Source organism: Pangasianodon hypophthalmus, chromosome 22, assembly GCF_027358585.1.
Source record: "Pangasianodon hypophthalmus isolate fPanHyp1 chromosome 22, fPanHyp1.pri, whole genome shotgun sequence".
Taxonomy (NCBI): Eukaryota; Metazoa; Chordata; class Actinopteri; order Siluriformes; family Pangasiidae; genus Pangasianodon; species Pangasianodon hypophthalmus.
The window spans coordinates 940,834-963,333 of record NC_069731.1 but is presented as its reverse complement, the minus strand read 5'-3'; the positions used below and the strand labels follow the sequence as shown (position 1 = coordinate 963,333).

The 22,500-nt window shown below is 38.4% G+C and overlaps 2 protein-coding genes across 3 annotated transcripts in view; one reads left to right on the top strand and one right to left on the bottom strand.

The window, feature by feature from the left end:
- The window catches only part of atp2c1 (ATPase secretory pathway Ca2+ transporting 1), a 38,411-nt gene extending 20,282 nt beyond the window's left edge, over nt 1-18,129 (bottom strand). Inside the window, exons 1-2 of one of the 2 annotated variants that reach the window (XM_034298120.2) lie at nt 18,015-18,129; nt 216-320 (exon numbers count right to left, since the gene is read on the bottom strand). In XM_034298120.2, the coding sequence (XP_034154011.2) occupies nt 216-320; nt 18,015-18,038 (129 nt within the window). In that variant the 5' untranslated portion in view covers nt 18,039-18,129. Of the gene's footprint in view, nt 1-215; nt 321-8,708; nt 9,116-18,014 lie in introns of those variants that run through there. The other variant, XM_034298121.2, reaches the window with a different exon arrangement.
- Nucleotides 18,130-19,378: 1,249 nt separating this feature from the next.
- ubxn11 (UBX domain protein 11) overlaps nt 19,379-22,500 on the top strand; it is a 9,375-nt gene continuing 6,253 nt past the window's right edge. Inside the window, exons 1-5 of the mRNA XM_053227970.1 lie at nt 19,379-19,546; nt 19,660-19,700; nt 19,801-19,917; nt 20,057-20,157; nt 21,726-21,771. Coding sequence (XP_053083945.1) covers nt 19,485-19,546; nt 19,660-19,700; nt 19,801-19,917; nt 20,057-20,157; nt 21,726-21,771 — 367 coding nt within the window. The 5' untranslated portion in view covers nt 19,379-19,484. The remainder of the gene's footprint in view (nt 19,547-19,659; nt 19,701-19,800; nt 19,918-20,056; nt 20,158-21,725; nt 21,772-22,500) is intronic.

Below are 22,500 nucleotides of genomic sequence, written 5' to 3'. Positions count from 1 at the left end.
CACAATGCAACATAACACAACACAACAACATAGCAAAAAACAACAAAACATACACAACATAACAGAACACAAAAACAACACAACATAATAACATAAAATATAGCATAAAATTGCTAAGATCTAGCAATTTGTAAACCTCACACACACACACACCTACACACACCTACACACACCTACACACACCTACACACACCTACACACACACGCGCTCATACCTGCAGCGCACACACTACTTCGTTGACAGGAAGTTCACTGGCTCTTTTGGATGTTAGTACCGGGACCATGGTCTCATTTTCACTCTGCGTTTGACTCTCTGCAAGCTGAAATAACACACACACACACACACACACACACACACACAGACACACACAGACACACACAGACACACACAGACACACACAACATTATAAGGTATGTGTTTATTTCAGTGTGATGTGTAAACGGCTCAGTGTTCTGTGTCACAGCCACGTTTTCCCGTCTTAATGTTTATCATCACGTGTAAATATGGTGTAAAAAATAACCAATTTAACAACAAAATTAAAACAAAATAATTTTATATATATATTTATATTTATATTTATTTTATATTTTAGATCAATTTTCTGTCTTACAGCTGGAGTTAAAGTCAGCGCTCAGCTGTGATGTCGGAGTGAAAACACTTCATCACAATAAAAAACAAAAAATTAACACCAAAAAAAAAGAATGGACACAAAGGTACAAAAGTTAAAAAAATATGAAAAAAAAGAAAATAAAAAAAAAAGAAAAAGGAAAGAAAGAAATAAAAAGGTAAGAAAAAATTAAATAGATATAAAGAGAAAATTAACAAAAAGGAAATCAAAAGGAAAAATATTAAAAAAGACAAAATAATAAAAGAAACAAACAAACAAAAAAAAAAATGCAGTACAAAAGCCTAAACAACAAAAGAAAAAAAGAACAAAGAACACAAAGAAAAAAACCCAAAGAGAACGTCTTCATAAAAGAGCCCCTGTTCAGGACCAGACAGGAAATGACATCACACATGAGGATTTTGGGGTGGAATACAGTTTAACACACGCACAGAAACGTGACTGTAATAAGAGAGAGAGTTTAATGTTTCTTAAAATTTCACTTTCATTTCACTTACGAGAAAATCAAATCCGAATAACTGCAATTTAATCGTTTAATTGTGACTGTTATATCGTTAAATTAGCGAGTGTGTATATGAAGCAGTGCATGCTGGGTAATCTTGTGGTGTTGTGTTGTTAGCTACTGGGTGAAAACACAAATTCCACAGCATTAATTTTACGCCTCGGGGCTCTTTCTTATATTGTCACGAAACTTTAAAAATAGAAAAGGTAAATCTCGTGCTGAAGTCTTAAATCCTCCGTCTGCATTGATGTTTTTGTTCTGAACATGAAAGCGTTTAAATCGCAGCGCGGAGAGCGAGAGGCCGAGCAGCTGGAACCGGTCGGACCGGGACGCCGTATTGCACCATGACGCCGATCCGTGTGGGAAAAAGCAGACGATCCTGCAGAGCTGCATTTCAAACATTCTGATGAAAAAGTTGCAATAAACCCAAAAGTGCAAAAACAGAAAAGACCCAGAAGCGATAACGAGGAGCCGAAAACGCCGAAAATGCCGAGCGTCAGACGACTGCGTTTATTTACACGTTTACAGGCGAGAAGGTTCCTCAAACATCAGACACAAGAACCGGACTGAAGTCACTCCTGTGGAGCTGCAGCACGTCTGAGAGACGCCTGGAGTCAGAGACTGTTAACTAACTAATGCGCTAATTAACCTCCGCGCTAACTCTACAGTGGAGCTAAATAAATAAATAAATAAATATCAAAAGATTACAACTAACTGTAGAAAGAAAGAAAGAAAGAAAGAAAGAAAGAGTAAGAAGGAACACCAAAAATTTACAAACAATTTCTAAAAAGAAAGAGAAATGAAAGAGAGAAATAAAAAGGCAAGAAAAAAAAATGAAATAAATATAAGGAAAAAAATTAACAAAAAAAAAACCCTGGAAAAAAAGAAAGAAAAATATATTTAAATACATTTTTTAAAATATTTTTTAAATATATATATATATATATATAAATATGTATGTGTGTGCGCGTGTTCATATACACACAAACTCATTTTAAAGTAAAAAGAACAAGATTAAAGAAAGAAAATAGAAAATAAAGTAAAAAAAGAAAAAAGATAAGATAAGGTAAGAAAAGAAGAAAACAAAAAAAAGAAAAAAGAAGGACGTTTCTCCTTCCAGAAAACTTTTCTATAAAAAACCCTCGAGTTCCTGTGAATGAGCCGTTACTATAGAAACGGTAACGTATTATTATAACGAGCGCATTAATGTAAACCTGCGCTAGTGTCAGAGCTGCCGTTATAGAAAATTAATCAACACCTTCAATTCTGACCAATCAGAATGCAGAATTCAGCAGCGCTGTGGTGTGAATATACATTTTTTAAACACCGGACGAACTGGACGTGCGAGGAGAGAAACGCAGGACGTCAGAGAGGTTGGAGGAATTTCGAGGAATGTGGTCAATGTTGTAATTAATTTGCATAAAAATGTTTAAAAAACAAAAAAAAAACTCGACTCTCCTGTTCCTGTCATCGCAGATCCTATCGACATACTGCCCGCGTGAATGCAGCGTTAAACCCTGAGCTCAGTGCTGGAGTGTGTGTGTGTGTGTGTGTGTGTGTGTATAAGTATAAGTACACACCGTGACGTAATTCACAAAATTATTAGCTGTAATTCACACACAGTTGTAGTTCTGCACACGCAATGTCTCACCTCACACACCAAGGAACACACAGCTTTACACTAATTGGGCGTGTGTTAAGATTGGAATTTTGCACAGATTAGACACACACACACACACACACACACACACACACACACACACACACACACATACATATACAGGGCGTCTCAAAGGTCTCCATACATTAACATTTTTTAGCAAAATGTCTTCCAAAAATTCTTCATACTTAGTTTATATTATATTATATATTTTTTTCCCCAGATAGTCTTTAAGAACGCCTTTGACAAAAGAAGAACGTAATGAAATCATTCTCATGGCTGGATCAGGAAGCTGTCTCAAGTTTTGTGATGGACTTTAACAGGAAACATGGCGAGCAAATCACACACACCACACTGTCGCCAAACTTACTAACAAATTCAAAAAGCACTGGAAGTGCTGCGGGTCGCAGGGGCATCAGTGTAAGCAGAGATTCTCAGACCTCCCTCTCCATAGCCACCTCCTCCACCTCCTCCAGCTCCTCCAGCTCCTCCAGCTCCTCCACCTCCTCCAGCTCCTCCACCTCCTCCAGCTCCTCCACAGGGATACCCAGGAGCTCCCAGGCCAGACGAGAGATATAGTCTCTCCACCTAGAGTTCTCCGAAACACCTCAACTGGCTCATTTCGACGCAGAGAAGCTGCGACTCTGAGAACGTCCGAGTTCCTCACCTGCTCTCTGAGGCTGAGTCCAGACACCCTGCGAAGGAAGCTCATTTCCGCCGCTCGTATCCACGACGCAGAGCTCGTGACCACAGGTGAGGATTGGGACGTAGATTGACCAGTAAGCTGATAGCTTCGCTTTTCGTCAACTCTCTCTTCACCACAACAGACCGGTACCATGTCCGCATGACCGCTGAAGCTGCACCGATCCATCTGTCAATCTCTCGCTCCACACTTCCCACACTCGTGAACAAGATCCCGAGATGCTTAAACTCTTCCGCTTGAGGCAGCATCTCATTCCCAACTGAACCCATCCTTTCCCGGCTGAGAGCCATGGCCTCAGATTTGGAGGTGCTGACCCTCATCCCGGCCGCTTCACACTCCGCTACTCGGCCCGAGGTCACTGCTCGATGAAGCCAACAGAACATCATCATCATCTGCAAATAACAAAGATGCGATCTACATGCTCCACACCTCGGCTGCGTCTAGAGATTCTGTCCATGAAGATTATAAACAGAATCAGTGACGAACGCCAGCGCTGGTGGAGCTCAACACACACCGGGAACACGTCTGACCTGACGCTGGTGATACAGACCAGACCCTCGCTCCGGTTATACAGGAACCTAAAGGCCAGTAATAACAGATCTGGAACCTTCTAGTCCCAAAGCACCTTCCACAGGATCCCATGAGGGACACAATCATACACAATCATAAGTCCACAAAACACATGCAGACTGACTGAGCAAATTCCAATGAGTCCTCCATGATCCTGCTTAGACTGATGCCCCAATGACCAGACCTGGATAAGCAGAACACCACGGACGGATGGATGGATGGATGGATGTGCTGCAGACCAACCGAGAACAACCGTCCACGAACATCTACTGATGAAGGCACAACCGACGTGGTGCTGGCAAACACAGTCCCCTGCGTACGGAGACTTTCGGGACACGCTCTATACAGCCATGTTGTATTTTTTTTAAAACCTGTGTAACCTGCTTGTATAAGTGTTCACAAAATAAATGGATTTTATTTTTATATCCAAGAACTATATTCTTTATATATAACAATTTTTTATAGTGAAAAGAAGAAAAACGTTAACAAATCACAATCAGCTGCTTCCGATCAAACAAAAAGAATAATAATAAGAAAGCTATCACGATGTCTCGAGGAAAACAAAGCGACACGTTATGAGAGAATTTATCAGAATTTATCGTCAGCTCTACACTTATTACACGCCTCGTCTGTACCGCTAAAGCGTTTCTACGTACTGAACACACACTGAAATTCACGCACGAACGCCACGTACGGGACAAACGTACAAACACAAACCGAAACAACGTCGAAAGACTCGTGGCGACGTCACCTGGTGATGCGGACGGAAAGAAGGAGAGAAAAAAAAACATCTACCTGTTTTACTCATCTTTCTCTCCCTTATACGACTCCTCCAGCACTGATTATCCATCACACACACACACACACACACACACACACACACAGAGATAAGACGCTTTAGTTTGCACGTGTGTGTGTGTGTGTGTGTGTGTGTGTGTGTGTGTGTGTCTGAGAGGATTCGCCGTAATTAAAGGTGATGTAAGAGTTCAGAGTGAATTAAATCTTGTCCTGTTCTTCTGCACACACACACACACACACACACACACACACACACACACACGGTTTTATTCTAATGCTAAAAATTTGCATAACATTAATAATTAAATTTATGGTTGAATTCTCGAATCTGATTGGTCAGAAGGTGTGTGTTGTTTCCATCTATAACCTGAACACCAGGTTTATATGAACGCGCTCGTTCTAATACGTTATCGTTGCTATAGTAACAGCTCATTCACAGGGACGTGTACGGCAAACGCTCCGCATAATCTAACACTAATAATAAATAGCTTTTTTTTTTTTTAAAGTGTTGTTTAACAAAGTAAAGTGTACAATTGTTGACATGGTGACTTTATTGTTTACATTCATTTATCATTTAAAAAGTACAAGTTTTAAGAAATAAAAGCAGCACTATTTTATTATTATTTTATTTTTTTTATAGCAAACCTCTGTATCGTGATTCATATCATGTATCGTAGAAATGTCTCGTATTATGATGTCATTTTTTTTTTAAATCACATTGCAGTAAAAGTTTAGGTAAAAATTACTTTTTTTAAATTGTTGATTTAAAGCTGTAAAGCGTTTTAAGGCTGCTTTGACACTTTTAACAGAAAAATTGAGTTTTATTGTGCCAAAATGGGGGAAAAAAAACCCTGCATGTGACATGGACACTGTAACCATGACAACACTCTTACTAATAGCTAGCTATAGATAGGCTATAAGGCTTAACATCCCAAAAATACACGCAATCTTCGTTTTTGGAAGATCGACTACGTAATATTTTCTATTCAACGCGTCGTAAATCTCCTCGTAATCGCTCGAGTCTAACAAGACTCGTTTTTTTTCAGCACCAACTTTTTATCCTCCATGTTTGTTTTTCGTCACATGACCAAGCCCCACCCCCCAGCCTTGCGACCTGATTGGTCAGCAGGTAAAAAAAGTGCTTGATAGCTCTTACTAAAAACTGAAATTTTTGCAATTTTCAGAAAAAAAACCAAACAAACAAAAACCCAGAGATTACACCACTTTCTTTTAAAAAAAAAAAATTGGTCACTTCCTGTAGATTATTTATTTTTTGGCTTGTGATAACCAAAAGATTTTAATACTTCAAAAAGTTATGAAAAGTTAAAGATTCAGGGCGATGCAGACAGCAGAGAGAACGCTTTCTTTTCCTCAAAAGAACAAGAAACATACTGTATGTTGTTTATGTAACTTTCAGTTTTTTAATATATAAATATAATTGAAATTGATTTTACACACTTATAGCATTATCGTAACGCACATCGCATTTTTCTTCGATATCGTGCAGCCCGAGCGTATACAAACAACTAAATTACTGAATTAGCGCATGAGTCAGCGCATTATATATAACCGTTATAATCAAATCAGAGGAACTGAATGTGTTTGTCTCAACACCATCACGCCTTTGACGCCGCCTGAGCCTCTAAACACCAGCGCTAATCTACGAGTGTGTACAAGCATTAGCACTGTGTACATCTGCTCACCACTCGGGATTTTAAATATGACCTCATCATCCACACGAGCGGCTTGTAATGACACGGCACGTCATCGTTCCGCTTATCAGAGCCTCAGACTCGTGACTATACGGGGAAAAACTCGACACAAAAACATATTACTGCTAAAAAAAAACAAACAAAACAAAACAAAAGCTGATAAATACTAACAGAGCTGCAGGAAAGAACCAAAACGTGAGCTAATCATCATTACACCGTGCCACAGAACATGTACGTGGAACCTCTGAGATGTTCACGGAACACAGGAATAAAACTGTAAGGAGTATCGCTAAGATCGATATCGTGATAAATTTTAAAAAACGATTTATTGCACAGCTTCATCAGGTTCCTTTTTACTCGCTTGAATCATTCCATCATTACGCCCAGGATCGTGGTGCTCGCAGTAAACACCAGACACACGCTTAGAACCCTTAACTTCGATTCTTCAGAAGAACTTCTGATATTGAACTCTACAAGTATCCAAAATAATTCCGCGTAGAACCCATTCAGGAGGCGCAGAACCTTTAACCACTGGGGAAAAAACCTTAAAGAACCGTTTTAAACCCTAACAACTTCCTAAAGCACGCTACACTCTTAAACAAACAAGAACCATTATGGGTCTCTTTGCGGGAAACCCTTAAAGGTTCTCTATAGAACCATACAACTGTGTGTTTCCCTCCAAGAACTCCAAGCAGAACTAAGATGCTAAGAACCCTGGATTTTCCAGTGAATCCTTTAACAAACCATTTTCTTCTAAAAGTGCATTTAGTAATTCTTAATAGTTCTTCAGTTGTTTCTCTGGTTCTGTGGTTCTACACAGAACTCAGAAACAGCTTTTTTCTCTCACAAGCTCCAAATCGAGGCTGAGAACAATTACCCAACAAACGCTTAAACCTTTTTCCTACAAGTGCACCAAGTATCAAAAGGTTTCAACAGGTTCTAAGAAGATGTAGAACCTTTCTTTAGAAGCTAAGAACCTTTAAATATCCAATAAACTCTAAGAGAACTCTTGAGGAACCCTTGAGGAACCCTTGTTTTTAAGTGTGTGTGCTCTAACAGAAGAACAAAATCCAAATTACTGCTTATTATTTTCTTCTTAACATGTAAAATCTGCCAGGGGTTTAAATCTTATCTTGGTACTTGGGTTCTTCAATGGTTCTTTAAGGGTTCAGTGGATCTCTCAGGTTCTAAAAGGGTTCTACTTGGGATTGTTCTGATACGGAAACACTTTCTTGTGGGTTTCTACACAAAATCTTTAATGATTTTTCTCCCAGAAGGACAACCAAAGCACACAGCGTATATTAATATTTATGCAAAAATAAATAAATAATTATTTTAAAAATAATAAAAATTAAAATGTAAAAAAAAATGTAAAGCAACTTTCAAAAATTTCCTTAACTATGTTTAAGAGTAGATTAATCATAATTTTTTTTCTGAAAATTCACACAAATAAGTTATTAAGCTTAAAAAAAACACGTCTAATCAGCTAATTTTTACTTTTTTTAATTTTTATCCAAGAACTGAAGAACCTTTAAGGGTTCTAGATTTCTAACAACACAGTCACAATATACTGTATATCTATCTATCTATCTATCTATCTTTGTTCTATTCTTTAAAAAAATAAAACAATACTATCAAAAGCGACTATGATAATTGTCTTTAACCAGGTTTTAGAAAATAAACTTTTCTGAATTATTTATTTAAAAAAAAAAATCAGCCGTGTTTCTGCGTAACACCGGAGTTAATTAAAGTGTTAATTAAAGTATTGTTCAGGAAGAGCTGACTGCTGAGAGCAGCGACTGTATAAAAAATAAATAAGTATCGTAGCGTAATTTATCATGATATTGATATTATTATGTAATATCACCTCGGCTGTACGGTCACGCCTCCTCCTGAGACAATGAAGGAACTGGAATGTGGCTCCTACTGTGTGTGTGTGTGTGTGTGTGTGTGTTAACTTCTAAACTTAACCAGAAACTTCAGATCTGTGTAATACTTATCACATTTTCTGAAGAACTACAGACTGAACAAAGTCTAAACTCTTATCTGAGGGTAAGAATAATTCCTACCTGCCTTCAGGTACGAGGAGAAAAAAAAACAAAAAACAAAACAAAGCCTGAGAGTCTGTAAATCTTACCATGATTACGGCTCCGACTGCCCCGAGGAGCCTCTGAACACCAGGAACGAAAAAAAAGGAAAAAAGGAGAAAATGTGTCGTCCTCCTGTGAAGAACGTACGTGTGTGTGTGTGTGTGTGTGTGTGTGTGTGTGTGAGAGAGAGAGAGAGAAAGAGAGAGAGTCTCACAGAGAAGTCGTGTTCAGAATAAAATTAAAATGTTCTCCCGGTAACCCTCGGAAGTAAACCATGCGTCCGACTCTGAAGAAACGTCCTGAGAGTGTGTGTGCGCAAGTGTGCACGAGTGTGTGTGTGTGTGTGTGTGTGTGTGTGGTTTTGTGAAGTGGGAGAGGCAAAGCTCAAACCCAAAGCAAACACGAGCAGCAGAAAGAACAGCGCTGAGACGCGACTGACAGAAACTTCAGAGTGAAAAGCCACACCTGTCAGATAACCTGAGAGATAACGCCACCGACCTGCAGATCCATTCATAACAACCCTCACAACAACCCTCAACAACCACCGACCTGCAGATCCATTCACAACAACCCTCACAACAACCACCGACCTGCAGATCCATTCATAACAACCCTCACAACAACCACCGACCTGCAGATCCATTCATAACAACCCTCACAACAACCACCGACCTGCAGATCCATTCACAACCCTCACAACAACCTTCACAACAGCCACCGACCTGCAGATCCATTCATAACAACCCTCACAACAACCACCGACCTGCAGATCCATTCACAACCCTCACAACAACCCTCAACAACCACCGACCTGCAGATCCATTCACAACAACCCTCACAACAACCCTCAACAACCACCGACCTGCAGATCCATTCATAACAACCCTCACAACAACCCTCACAACAACCCTCACAACAACCACTGACCTGCAGATCCATTCACAACAACCCTCACAACAACCCTCAACAACCACCGACCTGCAGATCCATTCACAACAACCCTCACAACAACCCTCACAACAACCCTCACAACAACCACTGACCTGCAGATCCATTCACAACAACCCTCACAACAACCCTCACAACAACCCTCAACAACCACCGACCTGCAGATCCATTCATAACAACCCTCACAACAGCCACCGACCTGCAGATCCATTCACAACCCTCACAACAACCTTCACAACAGCCACCGACCTGCAGATCCATTCACAACCCTCACAACATTTTAAAACTTGTGATTTTAGGGCCCTTAGTTTCCTAAACGGGTTCTACTTGGCAAGCCAAGGGTTCTTTAGATGCTTGAGGGTTCTTTAGATGCTTGAGGGTTCTTTAGATGCTTGAGGGTTCTTTAGATGCTTGAGGGTTCTTAAGGTCCTAATAGTATCTCCTTGTAACTCTAATGTTCAGGAAACCTGAGGGTTCTTCAAGGCTCCATCTCATTAGGGTTCTTAGCTTCCAAAAAAAAAGGTTGAAAACCCAGTGGTTTTTAAAGGCTCATTTGATCACCAAGGGTTCTTTACTTCCTTAAATGGTTCTATTTAGAACTGAATTATTCAGGAATCCAATGAACCAATTATTCAGGTCCACCTGATGAGCTTCTTCTTAGCTTCCTACAAGCTCTTCTTGGCAAACCATGGGTTCTTTAAGAGGTCAGTGGATAATTAAATATTCTTAGCTTTATAAATGGATCAGTTTGGCAATATAAAGGTTCTTCTTTAACGGTTCATCGCTTCCTAAAAGGACCAACTTGGAACCTAAATGGAAGTTTCATGGGTTCTTTCAGGATGCATCTGATATGGGTTCAGGAAGCCAAATGTTCTGGCTACTCAGCAGAATCTTGAGATCCTCTGAGGGCTTCCCCCAGGGGAATGAAGGTTGTGGTTGTACTTAACTTGTGTTTGCTTTTCTTTTATTTATTTCTCGTGTTCCTATCCCACAATGCTCGGCAACAGGGATTCCAGAGAACACACGCCCCTGAGTGTACACCATCAGCGTGCTGTGCGTCGGTTTATCATTAACTCTCGTCCACGTCGCCTCTCCACAGGAACGTTTTCATCCTGCGTTTATCGACTACGTTCTCCTCAGGACGCTCTGCAGCATGAAGCGCTGAGTGTGTATCAGGATGAGAGGTTTGTTTTTCTATAACAGGAACACACTCAGTAATGTAGCTACATTAAGACTGTTTCATGCCATCCACCATTTTGGAGGCCAACGTCTGTCTGCAGCAATGCATTCTGGGACAGCACCGAGTCTTAAGATGGCAGTGGATTTCACCAAGGGGACGTGAACGAGGACGAGTCACAAACAGCATTCGGATAACGGAAACTAACTGCTCGGGATCAGACAGATAGCAAGGACATGCGAGTCTACAAGAGCTAGAGAGACCACACACAGACACACACACACACACACACACACACACACACACACACACACACACACACACGTAAATACATCATCTGGGAGCGTAGCTACGATACTGAAACTCTGCGTTCCCTCAATACATTAAAGGAACTTGAAGAGTTACTAAAATGGCCCTGAAATCAAAATCTGTGTTTTCTACCTGTCCCTTAGTGTTTCACACACACACACACACACACACACACACATACACATACACAGGTACAACAGTTTTGGAAGTGTAATGTCATCTATGGAAGTGCAACATCTTTTGTAGAAGCATAACATTGTTTATGGAAGTGTAATTTTATTTATTGTAATGTGTTACATAGTTTATGAAAGCATAAGTAGCTTATAAAAGCATAAGTAGCTTATAAAAGCATAAGTAGCTTATAAAAGCATAAGTAGCTTATAAAAGCATAACACAGTTTATGAAAGCATAACATTTGTAGCAGTATAATGTTATTTAGAGAAGTGTAACATCGTTTATGAAAGCACAACATCGTTTACGAATGCGTAATATTGTTTATGAAAGCATAACAGTTTATGAAAGCGTAACATTTGTAGCAGCATAATGTTATTTACAGAAGCACGTCGTCGCTTACGAAAACGCAACGTCGCCTATGAAAGCATAACAGTTACAAGAGAATAACATTTGTAGCAGCATAATGTTATTTATAGAAGTATAACATAGTTTACGAAAGCGTGACAGTTTACGAAAGCGTGGCATCGGTTACAATAGCATGACCGGTTACACAAGCGTGACATCGGTGACGAAAGCGTGACATCGGTTACGAAAGCGTGACATCGGTTACGAAAGCGTGACATCGGTGACGAAAGCGTACAAGAGAATAACATTTGTAGCAGCATAATGTTATTTATAGAAGTATAACAGTTTACGAAAGCGTAACGTAGTTTACAAAAGCGTGACGTCGGTTACGAAAGCGCGACGTCGGTTACGAAAGCGTGACATTGTTTACAAAAAAAACAACATTTGTAGCAGCATAATGTTATTTAATTTACATTAGATAAGTGTAAAATCGTTTATGAAAGCACATCATTTACGAATGCGTAATATCGTTTACAAAAGCATAACAGTTTATGAAAGCATAACATTTGTAGCAGCATAATGTTAATCATAGAAGCGTAAAATCGTTTACGAAAGCGTGACATTTGTAGCAGCGTAAAGTCATTTTTGGAAGTGAAATATTATTTATAGAAGTTTAACACTATTTATGAAAGTGTAACATTATGGTCTTCTTTTAAGACTCATCCTGTACTCGTCTTGTCTTTGTCCAATTAAATGCTCTCTAGAACGTACAAGCCCCGCCCCCATAACTCGCCATAACTCCACAAACACGCGGCGTCTCGTCGTCTAGGATATTGTCCCGGTTAAGGTTAAAGAACGCTGCTCATTGTTCTCCAGCTCACTGCGTGTGTTCAGACCGAGCGGGGGGCGTGGCACGGTGTATCTCGAACGCTATTGGCTGTTGCGTAAATCAATCACTCTGACTTTCGAAAGGAAATACATCAGCGTACGAAATTGAATTACGTCTCTCGAGGGGTTTCATGGCAATCACGCTGGAGGTCACCAAAGGTCAAATCTCAAAACCCCATTACGTGGAAATGTTTTAGTCTAATTTAAATGAAATCTGCTTTCTTTACAACTTTTTTATTAGGTATATCATCATAACTCAATCAGCAGTGCTGTGGTACACACTGTGACACACACACACACACACACACACACACCGGTTTGGGCAGACAAACAGCAGATGACAAAACACTTTTTAAGGTTTTTTCCTCTTACAGTCGGGGGTGTGGTGAGGTGTTTACTGCACCTGCTCCTTTCACTGTGTATTTTAAGAGCGACGCATCACACGGTGTTATTATCTTCTCCTCAACTTCTCAAGAAGCCTGGAACAATGTGATAAATTCACGGTATGACAACAATCTAATCTAATAATCACGCTATTCTTCATTTTCTTTTCCTCCCACACACACAGCTTTAAAAGGCGGCCGCAATTGTGACAATAGTTATCATTATTATTATTTATACGCATAATTAACTGACCGAAGCAGGTTTAATCTAAAGATTAAGCGCGGTCGTAATTAAACTAAGAGACGTGTTTAATGCTGTTAATATAATATGACACGCTTCGGTTCTTTATCACAGAACCGGTTTGGGTTCTCTGGGTGAAAACGTCAGGAATAAAAAGCTCAAATGCAGCAGATCTGTCAATCATCTTTATAATATCACCTCTAACCCAAAACAAGTCTCACGCGCTGCACAGATTACTCACGACTTCACTGCTATCTGTTCACATCAGCTCGCTGGTAATATACACTGCTATTAGAGTATAGTATTACACACACACACACACACACACACACACACACACACACACACGCCCCTCACTGGTTTATTTACTATTCTTAATATTAAGAAAATAATAATAATAACAATCATGTTTTTCATTATTATTAAGAAGAAGAAGATTATATGATATTGTACTACAGCATGGTTGAATTCTCGAATCTGATTGGTCAGAAGCTGTAACACGAACGCCAGGCGTATATTAATGAGCTCGTTATTGTAGCGTTATCGTTTCTATAGCAACAGCTCATTCACAGGGACTTGTAACCGGCGGACGCTCCACATAATCTAACACTAACAATAAACAGATTTTTGTTTAAAAAATGTTAAATAAAGTCAAGTGTATAATCGTTGACGTGGTGCCGTTTTTTTTTTTTAGATGTTTATGCAACATTTACGGAAGGAGTCTCCAGTGTCAGTCGGAGTGCTTTTGAAGTTTCCCAGCTCAGGAAAGTCTTCAGGACAGAAGAAGAAGCGTAACACCTCGTGTAGAAGCGTAACATCTCCAAGGACGTTACGCCTGCAGGTTAAAGTGCGTCAGACGGAAGAAGCACAGAGAAGACGCTCGCTCGCGTAAGTACGCTGACGTAAACTCTGTCCTTCCCTCATCAGCGGTGATTCCACGTTCAACAGAAGGACGATCTTCTTCAGGCTGCGCTAACACGCTGCCCACGCACTTCTCAGCACACTTCTGATCTCATCTGCAACAAATCTACAGGTTCTACCTACTTTAAAAAAGGAGCTGAAGGTTACAGACTGCTGCTTTAATCTCTAACGCCTCCGTTAATGAAACACGACGATGCATATTTACATCAAAGGAGCTAATATTAGATATAAATCTCTGCTGAAACCACAGTTTGCCCACATTTGTCTCTTTTCAATATTTCTCTATCTTTCCATCTCTCTCTCTGTCTGTCTCTCCATCTTTCTCTTTATCCTCCTGGGGCTCTTTAATTATATGATCTCTCTCTCTCTCTCTCTCTCTCTCTCTCTCTGTGTCTGTCTGTCCTTCTCTCCCTCTCACTCGCTCTCTCACTCGCTCTCTCACTCGCTCTCTCACTCGCTCTCTCACTCGCTCTCTCACTCCTCACATAAAAACACACTCGTTAGTCCTGGACATTCTCAATCGATCTGTGAAGTTCTATACAACAAGCTCCGCCCACAGGACTAACACTTCCTGTTTTACAGCCTCTGGAGCAGGAAGTGAAATCAGAAAATCCTCATCACTAAAACTGACAAAAACTCTGATGCCCCCTGCTGCTCTTTCAGCTTCTACTGAACACCAAAGCCCTGTGAGTGTGTGTGTGTGTGTGTGTGTTTTTACTCTTTTACTCTGTGTGTGTGTGTGTGTGTGTTTTTACTCTTTTACTCTGTGTGTGTGTGTGTGTGTGTGTGTGTTTTTACTCTTTTACTCTGTGAGTGTGTGTGTGTGTGTATGTGTGTTTTTACTCTTTTACTCTGTGTGTGTATGTGTGTTTTTACTCTTTTACTCTGTGTGTGTGTGTGTGTTTTTACTCTTTTACTCTGTGTGTGTGTGTGTGTGTTTTTACTCTTTTACTCTGTGTGTGTGTGTGTGTTTTTACTCTTTTACTCTGTGTGTGTGTGTGTGTGTTTTTACTCTTTTACTCTGTGTGTGTGTGTGTGTGTGTGTGTTTTTACTCTTTTACTCTGTGTGTGTGTGTGTGTGTGTGTTTTTACTCTTTTACTCTGTGTGTGTGTGTGTGTGTGTGTGTGTTTTTACTCTTTTACTCTGTGTGTGTGTGTGTGTGTGTGTTTTTACTCTTTTACTCTGTGAGTGTGTGTGTGTGTGTATGTGTGTTTTTACTCTTTTACTCTGTGTGTGTGTGTGTGTGTGTGTGTGTTTTTACTCTTTTACTCTGTGTGTGTGTGTGTGTGTGTGTGTGTGTGTGTGTGTTTTTACTCTTTTACTCTGTGAGTGTGTGTGTGTGTTTTTACTCTTTTACTCTGTGTGTGTGTGTGTGTTTTTACTCTTTTACTCTGTGTGTGTGTGTGTGTGTTTTTACTCTTTTACTCTGTGTGTGTGTGTGTGTGTGTGTGTTTTTACTCTTTTACTCTGTGTGTGTGTGTGTGTGTGTGTGTTTTTACTCTTTTACTCTGTGAGTGTGTGTGTGTGTGTATGTGTGTTTTTACTCTTTTACTCTGTGTGTGTGTGTGTGTGTGTGTGTTTTTACTCTTTTACTCTGTGTGTGTGTGTGTGTGTGTTTTTACTCTTTTACTCTGTGTGTGTGTGTGTGTGTGTGTGTTTTTACTCTTTTACTCTGTGTGTGTGTGTGTGTGTGTGTGTGTGTGTGTTTTTACTCTTTTACTCTGTGTGTGTGTGTGTGTGTGTGTGTGTGTGTGTGTGTGTTTTTACTCTTTTACTCTGTGTGTGTGTGTGTGTGTGTGTGTGTGTGTGACTTTCTCCTCTCATTAGGAAGCGAGAGCTGCAGCGAATCAGCAGGACGTCTGATCTTCACTCTGACTCAAACGGTAAACGGGTTAATAAGAGAAAAATACATTTTCATAAATAAATAAATAAATAATCCTGATTAGATCGTCTCCATCCTCTGCCTGTTTCCTCAATCTGTCCTTCTCAGGAGAAATCGTTCCTAAACGCCTCGTGATGTGAAATTTCTCTTAAATAATTCTGTATCAGTGTAAAAAAAAGACACAAATTTAAAAAAATAATAATTCAGTAGCAGACACAAACACTACAGATGGACGATATGACTATAAAATATCGACATTGTGATTGGTATCGTGAAATGATTTTCAAACCATTTGTATTTTTTTAAATAATTAAAAATAATTAAAGTCAGTTTGATTAGACGCTAAAATCTTCATTCTTAAAAACTGTAAAATGTAAAAAAACAAAAAAATTCAGATTTTTCCTTCCGTATTTAACCTGCGCTAAATAATTTATTTTATTTTTGAACACATTAAATTTGAAAAAATGATAAAACATTTATTTATATATTTTGTATTTCATGCAGTTTTATTCAGTTTGTAAATATCGTCACACGTATTGTGGAAATCGCAGTCTTCGTATCGCGATATAATTCTTCTGTCATATCAGCACTGATGTAAATAACATGTTTATCATTTTATTTGTTGGTAAAAAAAAACAAACAAACAAACAGACTTTTATACTTATAACGTATCGATATCGTGATAGTATCATGTATCGTCAACAAGACAAGACAAACGGAAGTGACGTCATGTATCGCGGTATCACTATCAGTATCATGTCTTCGGTGATCAGTTTAAGAGTCAAAGTTATTTTAGTGATATTATTGTTGTTGTTGTTGTTTCATGTTCTCATTAACACACCCTCAGTGTGTGTGTGTGTGTGTGTGTGTGTGTACTGAACTAGCTCGGCTAATCAGCTAGCTAACCCCACTGACGCTTTTCAGCTAAATTATCGCAATAAAACTTTTATTCATCTCTTTATGAAATCCTAAAACAGACACTGGAGTGTATTCTGTGAGATCTGACCCTGTATCCGTGACACAAACACTTTATTCTTACATTTCTCAGAATAATAAACAGCGCTAGCGTTAGCTTCACGACATCCGAGGCCGCGTCCCAAATGGCGCGCTGCTCCCTTACCTAGTGCCCTAAACGACCGCCTGGAACAACACTCCGTCCGCCATGTTAAGTGCACTTCCTGTCCTACTGAGCGCGGTTTGGGATGAAGCCGGGTGGTTTGCTCCATTTTTAACAAGTTAGAAAGCTTTCAATCCAGTGATCGATTTATTCAACTCGGTGGCCTGTTTTTAAAAGTATTTTATACAGTTTTATAAATGAAACGGCTTAAAGAATGTCTGATCTGATCTCACGGTGATGTGGAGAGAAGAGTTGACAGGATTTTTAGCCAGAAAGACAAACCGGATAGGTTTTAGTTTCACTTCTTAAGAGTTTATTACCATTGTTATTATTATTATTGTTATTATTGTTATTATTATTATTATTACTCTGACTGGTTTATATGCAGCAATATAGCTATGGTATGTTTGTTATAATGCAATAATAATAATATAATATAATAAAACACAGGCAAATACTGTATATTTCACTATAAACACACACACACACATATATATATATATATATACATACATGTGTGCGTGTGTGTATCTATCTATCTATCTATCTCATATATATATATATATATACATGGTTTGTGTGTATACTGTCTATACTGTACTGTAGCACACACACACACACACACACACACACACACACACACATTTATTTACATAACTACACATCTATCAAAGCCCCTAAAGCTGTCCTACAGCACATGATTGTTAGCTCAGCTAGCCGCGTTAGCAGTGTTTCTAGCTGTTTAATGCCGACACTCCGCTTAAACATCACCATGTTCCTCTCAGGACACATTTACACTCAGGACACAATCTTTAAAAATAAATCCTAATGATGTAAACAGCATCTTAAGCACTAACTCTTCTCTCTAAACAGCAGCGGAACACAAGAAATCTCCGTCCAGCCTCCAGCAGAGACATTTCACTCAATAACAATCACAAAAATTAAAAAATGCTCCATTACAACTCACCAGCTGCTCTTTTTTCTTCAGCATCTTCCGCAAAAAACCACCGCTGCTGCTCGGGCGCCGGTTGATGACGTCAGCGCCGTGAGTGTCAGTGCCGTGTAGCGTCGCGCTGCTGAGTCTCGCGTTAACGCTCGCGTTTCTTACCTTCCCTACTTCCGGTCGCGAGCTGATTGGATGATTATGCGGAAGAAGGACTGCTGGGCCGACCAATCAAATCAAACCAAATTAAATCCAACCAAACTAATTATATACATATAAAATAATTATTATATGTATATATTAATAACATTTAATAACATTTAAAAATCAAAATCTGAATGAAGTATTTTACAAATAATTTTTAATATTTACATAAAATATAATACAATGTTTTTTTTGTTTATTTTTACTGAAGTAGAGAAAATAGAATTTAAAAAACAACATATCATATGAGTCCAATCACAACAAACACACAAACACAACATCACAAAAAACTGAAACATTCAAACATGATAATAAAATTATTCAAGTTTAAAATATTACATTATTATTAAATATTATTAAATATAAATATTAAAATTACTATCCTTTTAAAGGGAAGGGGCTTCAAGAATTATAGACTTGTGTATAAAAACAATAAATCCTAGAAACAATGAATAATTCGGAGGCACACATTTGTGCGGCGTTTATTTATTTGTTATTTAAAAAAGTCAAAACAAAAAAAGTTTGTAAAGATTTTAGCATCATTAGAGACTGATTTGGAAAGATTTAAATTAAAATATTAAACATTAAAAAACATTTAAATATTTTTTCATATTTATAGGCCACACAGTGATCATTATTAGTTTTATTTTATTACTTTTTAGCATACTGACATTTTAGATACTGAGCTGATCTCTTTTTAAATTTATATTTCACTTAACAAAGCAATTAAAAGAAATTATAGAAAGATTATTTTTTTAAAGTAGAAGAGATTACTAGCTGGAGATGCAGATATGAAGAAATAGAACTGCGCTATTTTAAAAAAAAAATACAAAAATATTAAATCATTAAAACATACTTTAGGATGTTTCTTTATATTGCATTTGATGTGTTTTCTTTATGTAGTTTTATGCTTATAATATTTTATTGTGTAAAGTGACCTTGGGTCTGAGAAAGGCGCTGTATAAAATCATTATTATTATTATTATTATTATTGTTGTTGTTGTTGTTGTTGTTGTTGTAGACTTCCTGTCATCTCAGCGCACGTGTGTGAGTACTTGGAGCTGAGTTCAGTCTGAAATGGAGCAGAGTTTTGAAAGAGAGAGGTTGAGGTGGAGGAGAAGAGGCTCAGTGTCGCCCCCTGCAGGACAGATGTGAGAGCTGCAGCTTCACCACGTTACCAATGACAACAGACTTCAAACACACGTCAGAGCTCAGAGCAGAGAGACTCCAGGATTAGTGTTTAACATGTTCTCCTTCTACAGAATTAAAACTTAACTATTAATAAATAAAATGACTTCTCCGCTCTCCACCCTGAGGAAGAACAGACGAGCTCCTCTACCGCAGAGTCAAGGGTGAGAATTCAGAGAGCAAAAGTATTCACACCCCACTGACACTCCACTCACAGAGCAAGACATCACACCTGACCTGAGCTTTTTGTTTTTGTTTTTAAATGTTTTATTTTTAGTGAAAGAGAAAGAAGAGATCACACAGAGAGGAGCGATGCAGGTGAGCCGCCTCGTCTGATCTACTGCACTTCAGTAAAAAAAAAAAAAAAAAAAAAAGCTTTACATGTGTGTAATCTCATGTCTCATGTGGCTGATTAAAGAGAACGAAGCCTCTCTGATTAGAGACCTCTTCCCCACGAGACAGCCGGGGTCAGAGGTCACAGACAGCCTCAACACTCTCAGGTCAAAGGTCAGGCTCAGAAGCAGTCCTAAAGAAGGTGAGAAGAAAATCTGTCTTTATATCTGTATGTGAGAGAAGTGTGAAGTATCACAAGATGCCCTGTGTGTGTGTGTGTGTGTGTGTGTGTGTGTGTGTGTGTGTGTGTGTGTGTGTGTGTGTGTGTGTGTGTGTCTCAGTGTCTCCGCCCACTGATTTTGAGCTGATGTCCAGCATGATGCAGAAACTCACTCAGTTAGAGAGGAAAGTGACAACACAGGCGCTGGACATCGACAAGAAGGTCTCACACACACACACACACACACACACACACACACTCACACTCACACACACACACACACACACTCACACACACACACACACTGTTTAACTCTAAAAAGCTCCAGGACGTGACCTTAAGCTCTTATCACGACTTACTTTCAAAGAAATCCGAAAGAAAACATTTTGCTGTGATATAAAATTAAAATAAAACAAAAATATACAATATGAATTAAATAATAAAAGCAAGTTTTCGATTCGTTATGTCAAAACAATAAAAGAAAATATCATTTGAATGATCGTACACACTGTGTATCATGTATCGGATATTCCTGAAGATTTTAAACTTATTTGTATTTATTTGTATTTATTTTTATTTGGAAAGTATTCTAATGGGAGAAAAAAAAAGCAGTTAAATTAGAATTAAAAAAAAATACACAAACATTACAATACACAATTTAACAAGAGTTAAATAAATGATGTTCAAATTTATATTCGTTTATTAACACACTTAAAAGTAATTAAAGATGTAAATGCATCATAACATGTTTATTAAATATATGAAACATTCCATTGTATTGAATATTGCTAAACGTCTGACACAATGAGCTGTACACACTCCTGGGAAAAAAAAAAAAAAAAAAAGGGCCAAAATGGCTGATCTAATGTTTCTCTAATGCAGGTTTTGTGTTATAAAGTCATTGCTGTCTCAGAAAAACATCAAACACAGAATGAAGTTTTATCAGAAACAGTAGAGTTTGATTCTGAGAGGTTGAGCAGAGTCGCGTGGAGTGAAGAATCACGATCTGAGCTGCACGGTGATGATGCTCCAGAGACGATGCTCCAGAGACGACGCTCCAGAGACGACGCTCCAGAAACGACGATCCAGAGACGACGCTCCAGAAACGACGCTCCAGAGACGACGATCCAGAGACGACGATCCAGAGACGACGCTCCAGAGACGATAGAGATGTTCTTCTGAAGATCTGGTGAGAAATAGGACAGTGAACGCGTCTCGAGTCCTGGTCTGGGAGACTCTTCAGCTGCTTCACTGGGAAACGTCAGTTAATGTTCATGCTTTGGAATAGAGGAGAAGATTGCAGAAAGACTTGCTTCCCACAACTGAAACATTATTTTCTAAAGATCAGATGTTATTTTTCAGCTGCCTGCACTACACACACCACCATAAAGTGGCTTGAGAACGATCAGGCTCGTGGTTTGACCCGATCAGAGTCTGGATTTAAACCCTAGAGAGATTATTTGCTTTTACATTAAACACAAACGAACCAGGAAACATTTTTCAACTGCTTGAAGGCATCAGCACTGACTGGAACAACACTGACTGACTCCTCTTTCTGTAAAAAGCTTCCATACGTTTACACACGAAGCTTAAACATTTAACATGAAGGGAAAAGCTCTAACATACTCAGCTCCTTTATCTATTCGTTTCATTCCTGCTCATTTCCTGACCAGGAGTGTACAGTTTTACACTCTGCATTAAAATCACACTCTCTGCAGATTCCTGCTTTTGTGTCTTCAGCAGAAATAAAGTCGCTTATTCATCTGCGGTTTATTTATTTTCGTAAACAGACAAGAAGAATCGCAGTTCTGGAAGAGAAACTGAAGCTGCTACACGGTAATCACAAATCATCACTTTCTGTTTATTCGCAGTTTAAACGTTTTTACTGATTTACTGAGTTTCAGTTACTGAGTTTCAGTGCTGATCTGAGATGCTTTTCTGCTCATCACGGTTGTAAAGAGTGTATTAATACTGTACTATGTTGACAAGATGTATTATTATTATTATTATTATTATCACTACATATGTCAAATTACTAAGGTGGGAATTATTTTATTTTACTTTGTTTGTTTCATTGGATATCCTTCATGTCTTATTTTTATTTTGTCTTTCATTTTTAGATGCATAAGAGTGTGCTACAAGCATTTTATTTTAGTCCACTTTTTAATTACATTTATTTATATATTTTTTTATTGTTCTGTATTTCTTGTTTTACGTACTTTTATTTCATTTTTCTTTATATTGTTAAGAAATAAAACAGCCAGATGTGGCGATTTATTAAAATCAAAAAGAGATGATTTTAAACTAGTGTCTTATTCCTTATTTAATTTGTTCTTTCTTATTGTTCAATAAATAAATAAATAAATAAATAAATAAATACAGTTTCTATTGAATAATTGAGTTTCTTATCCTTAATTAATATTTAATTAATTGATTAATTAATTGATTGTATCTTTTTAATTTAGACATTTTTACAGATGTTGCTCTATTTTCATGGGTTTTTTTTCATGGTGTGCGTGTGTGTGGTGTGTGTGTGTGTGTGTGGGGTGGGTGTGTGTGTGTGTG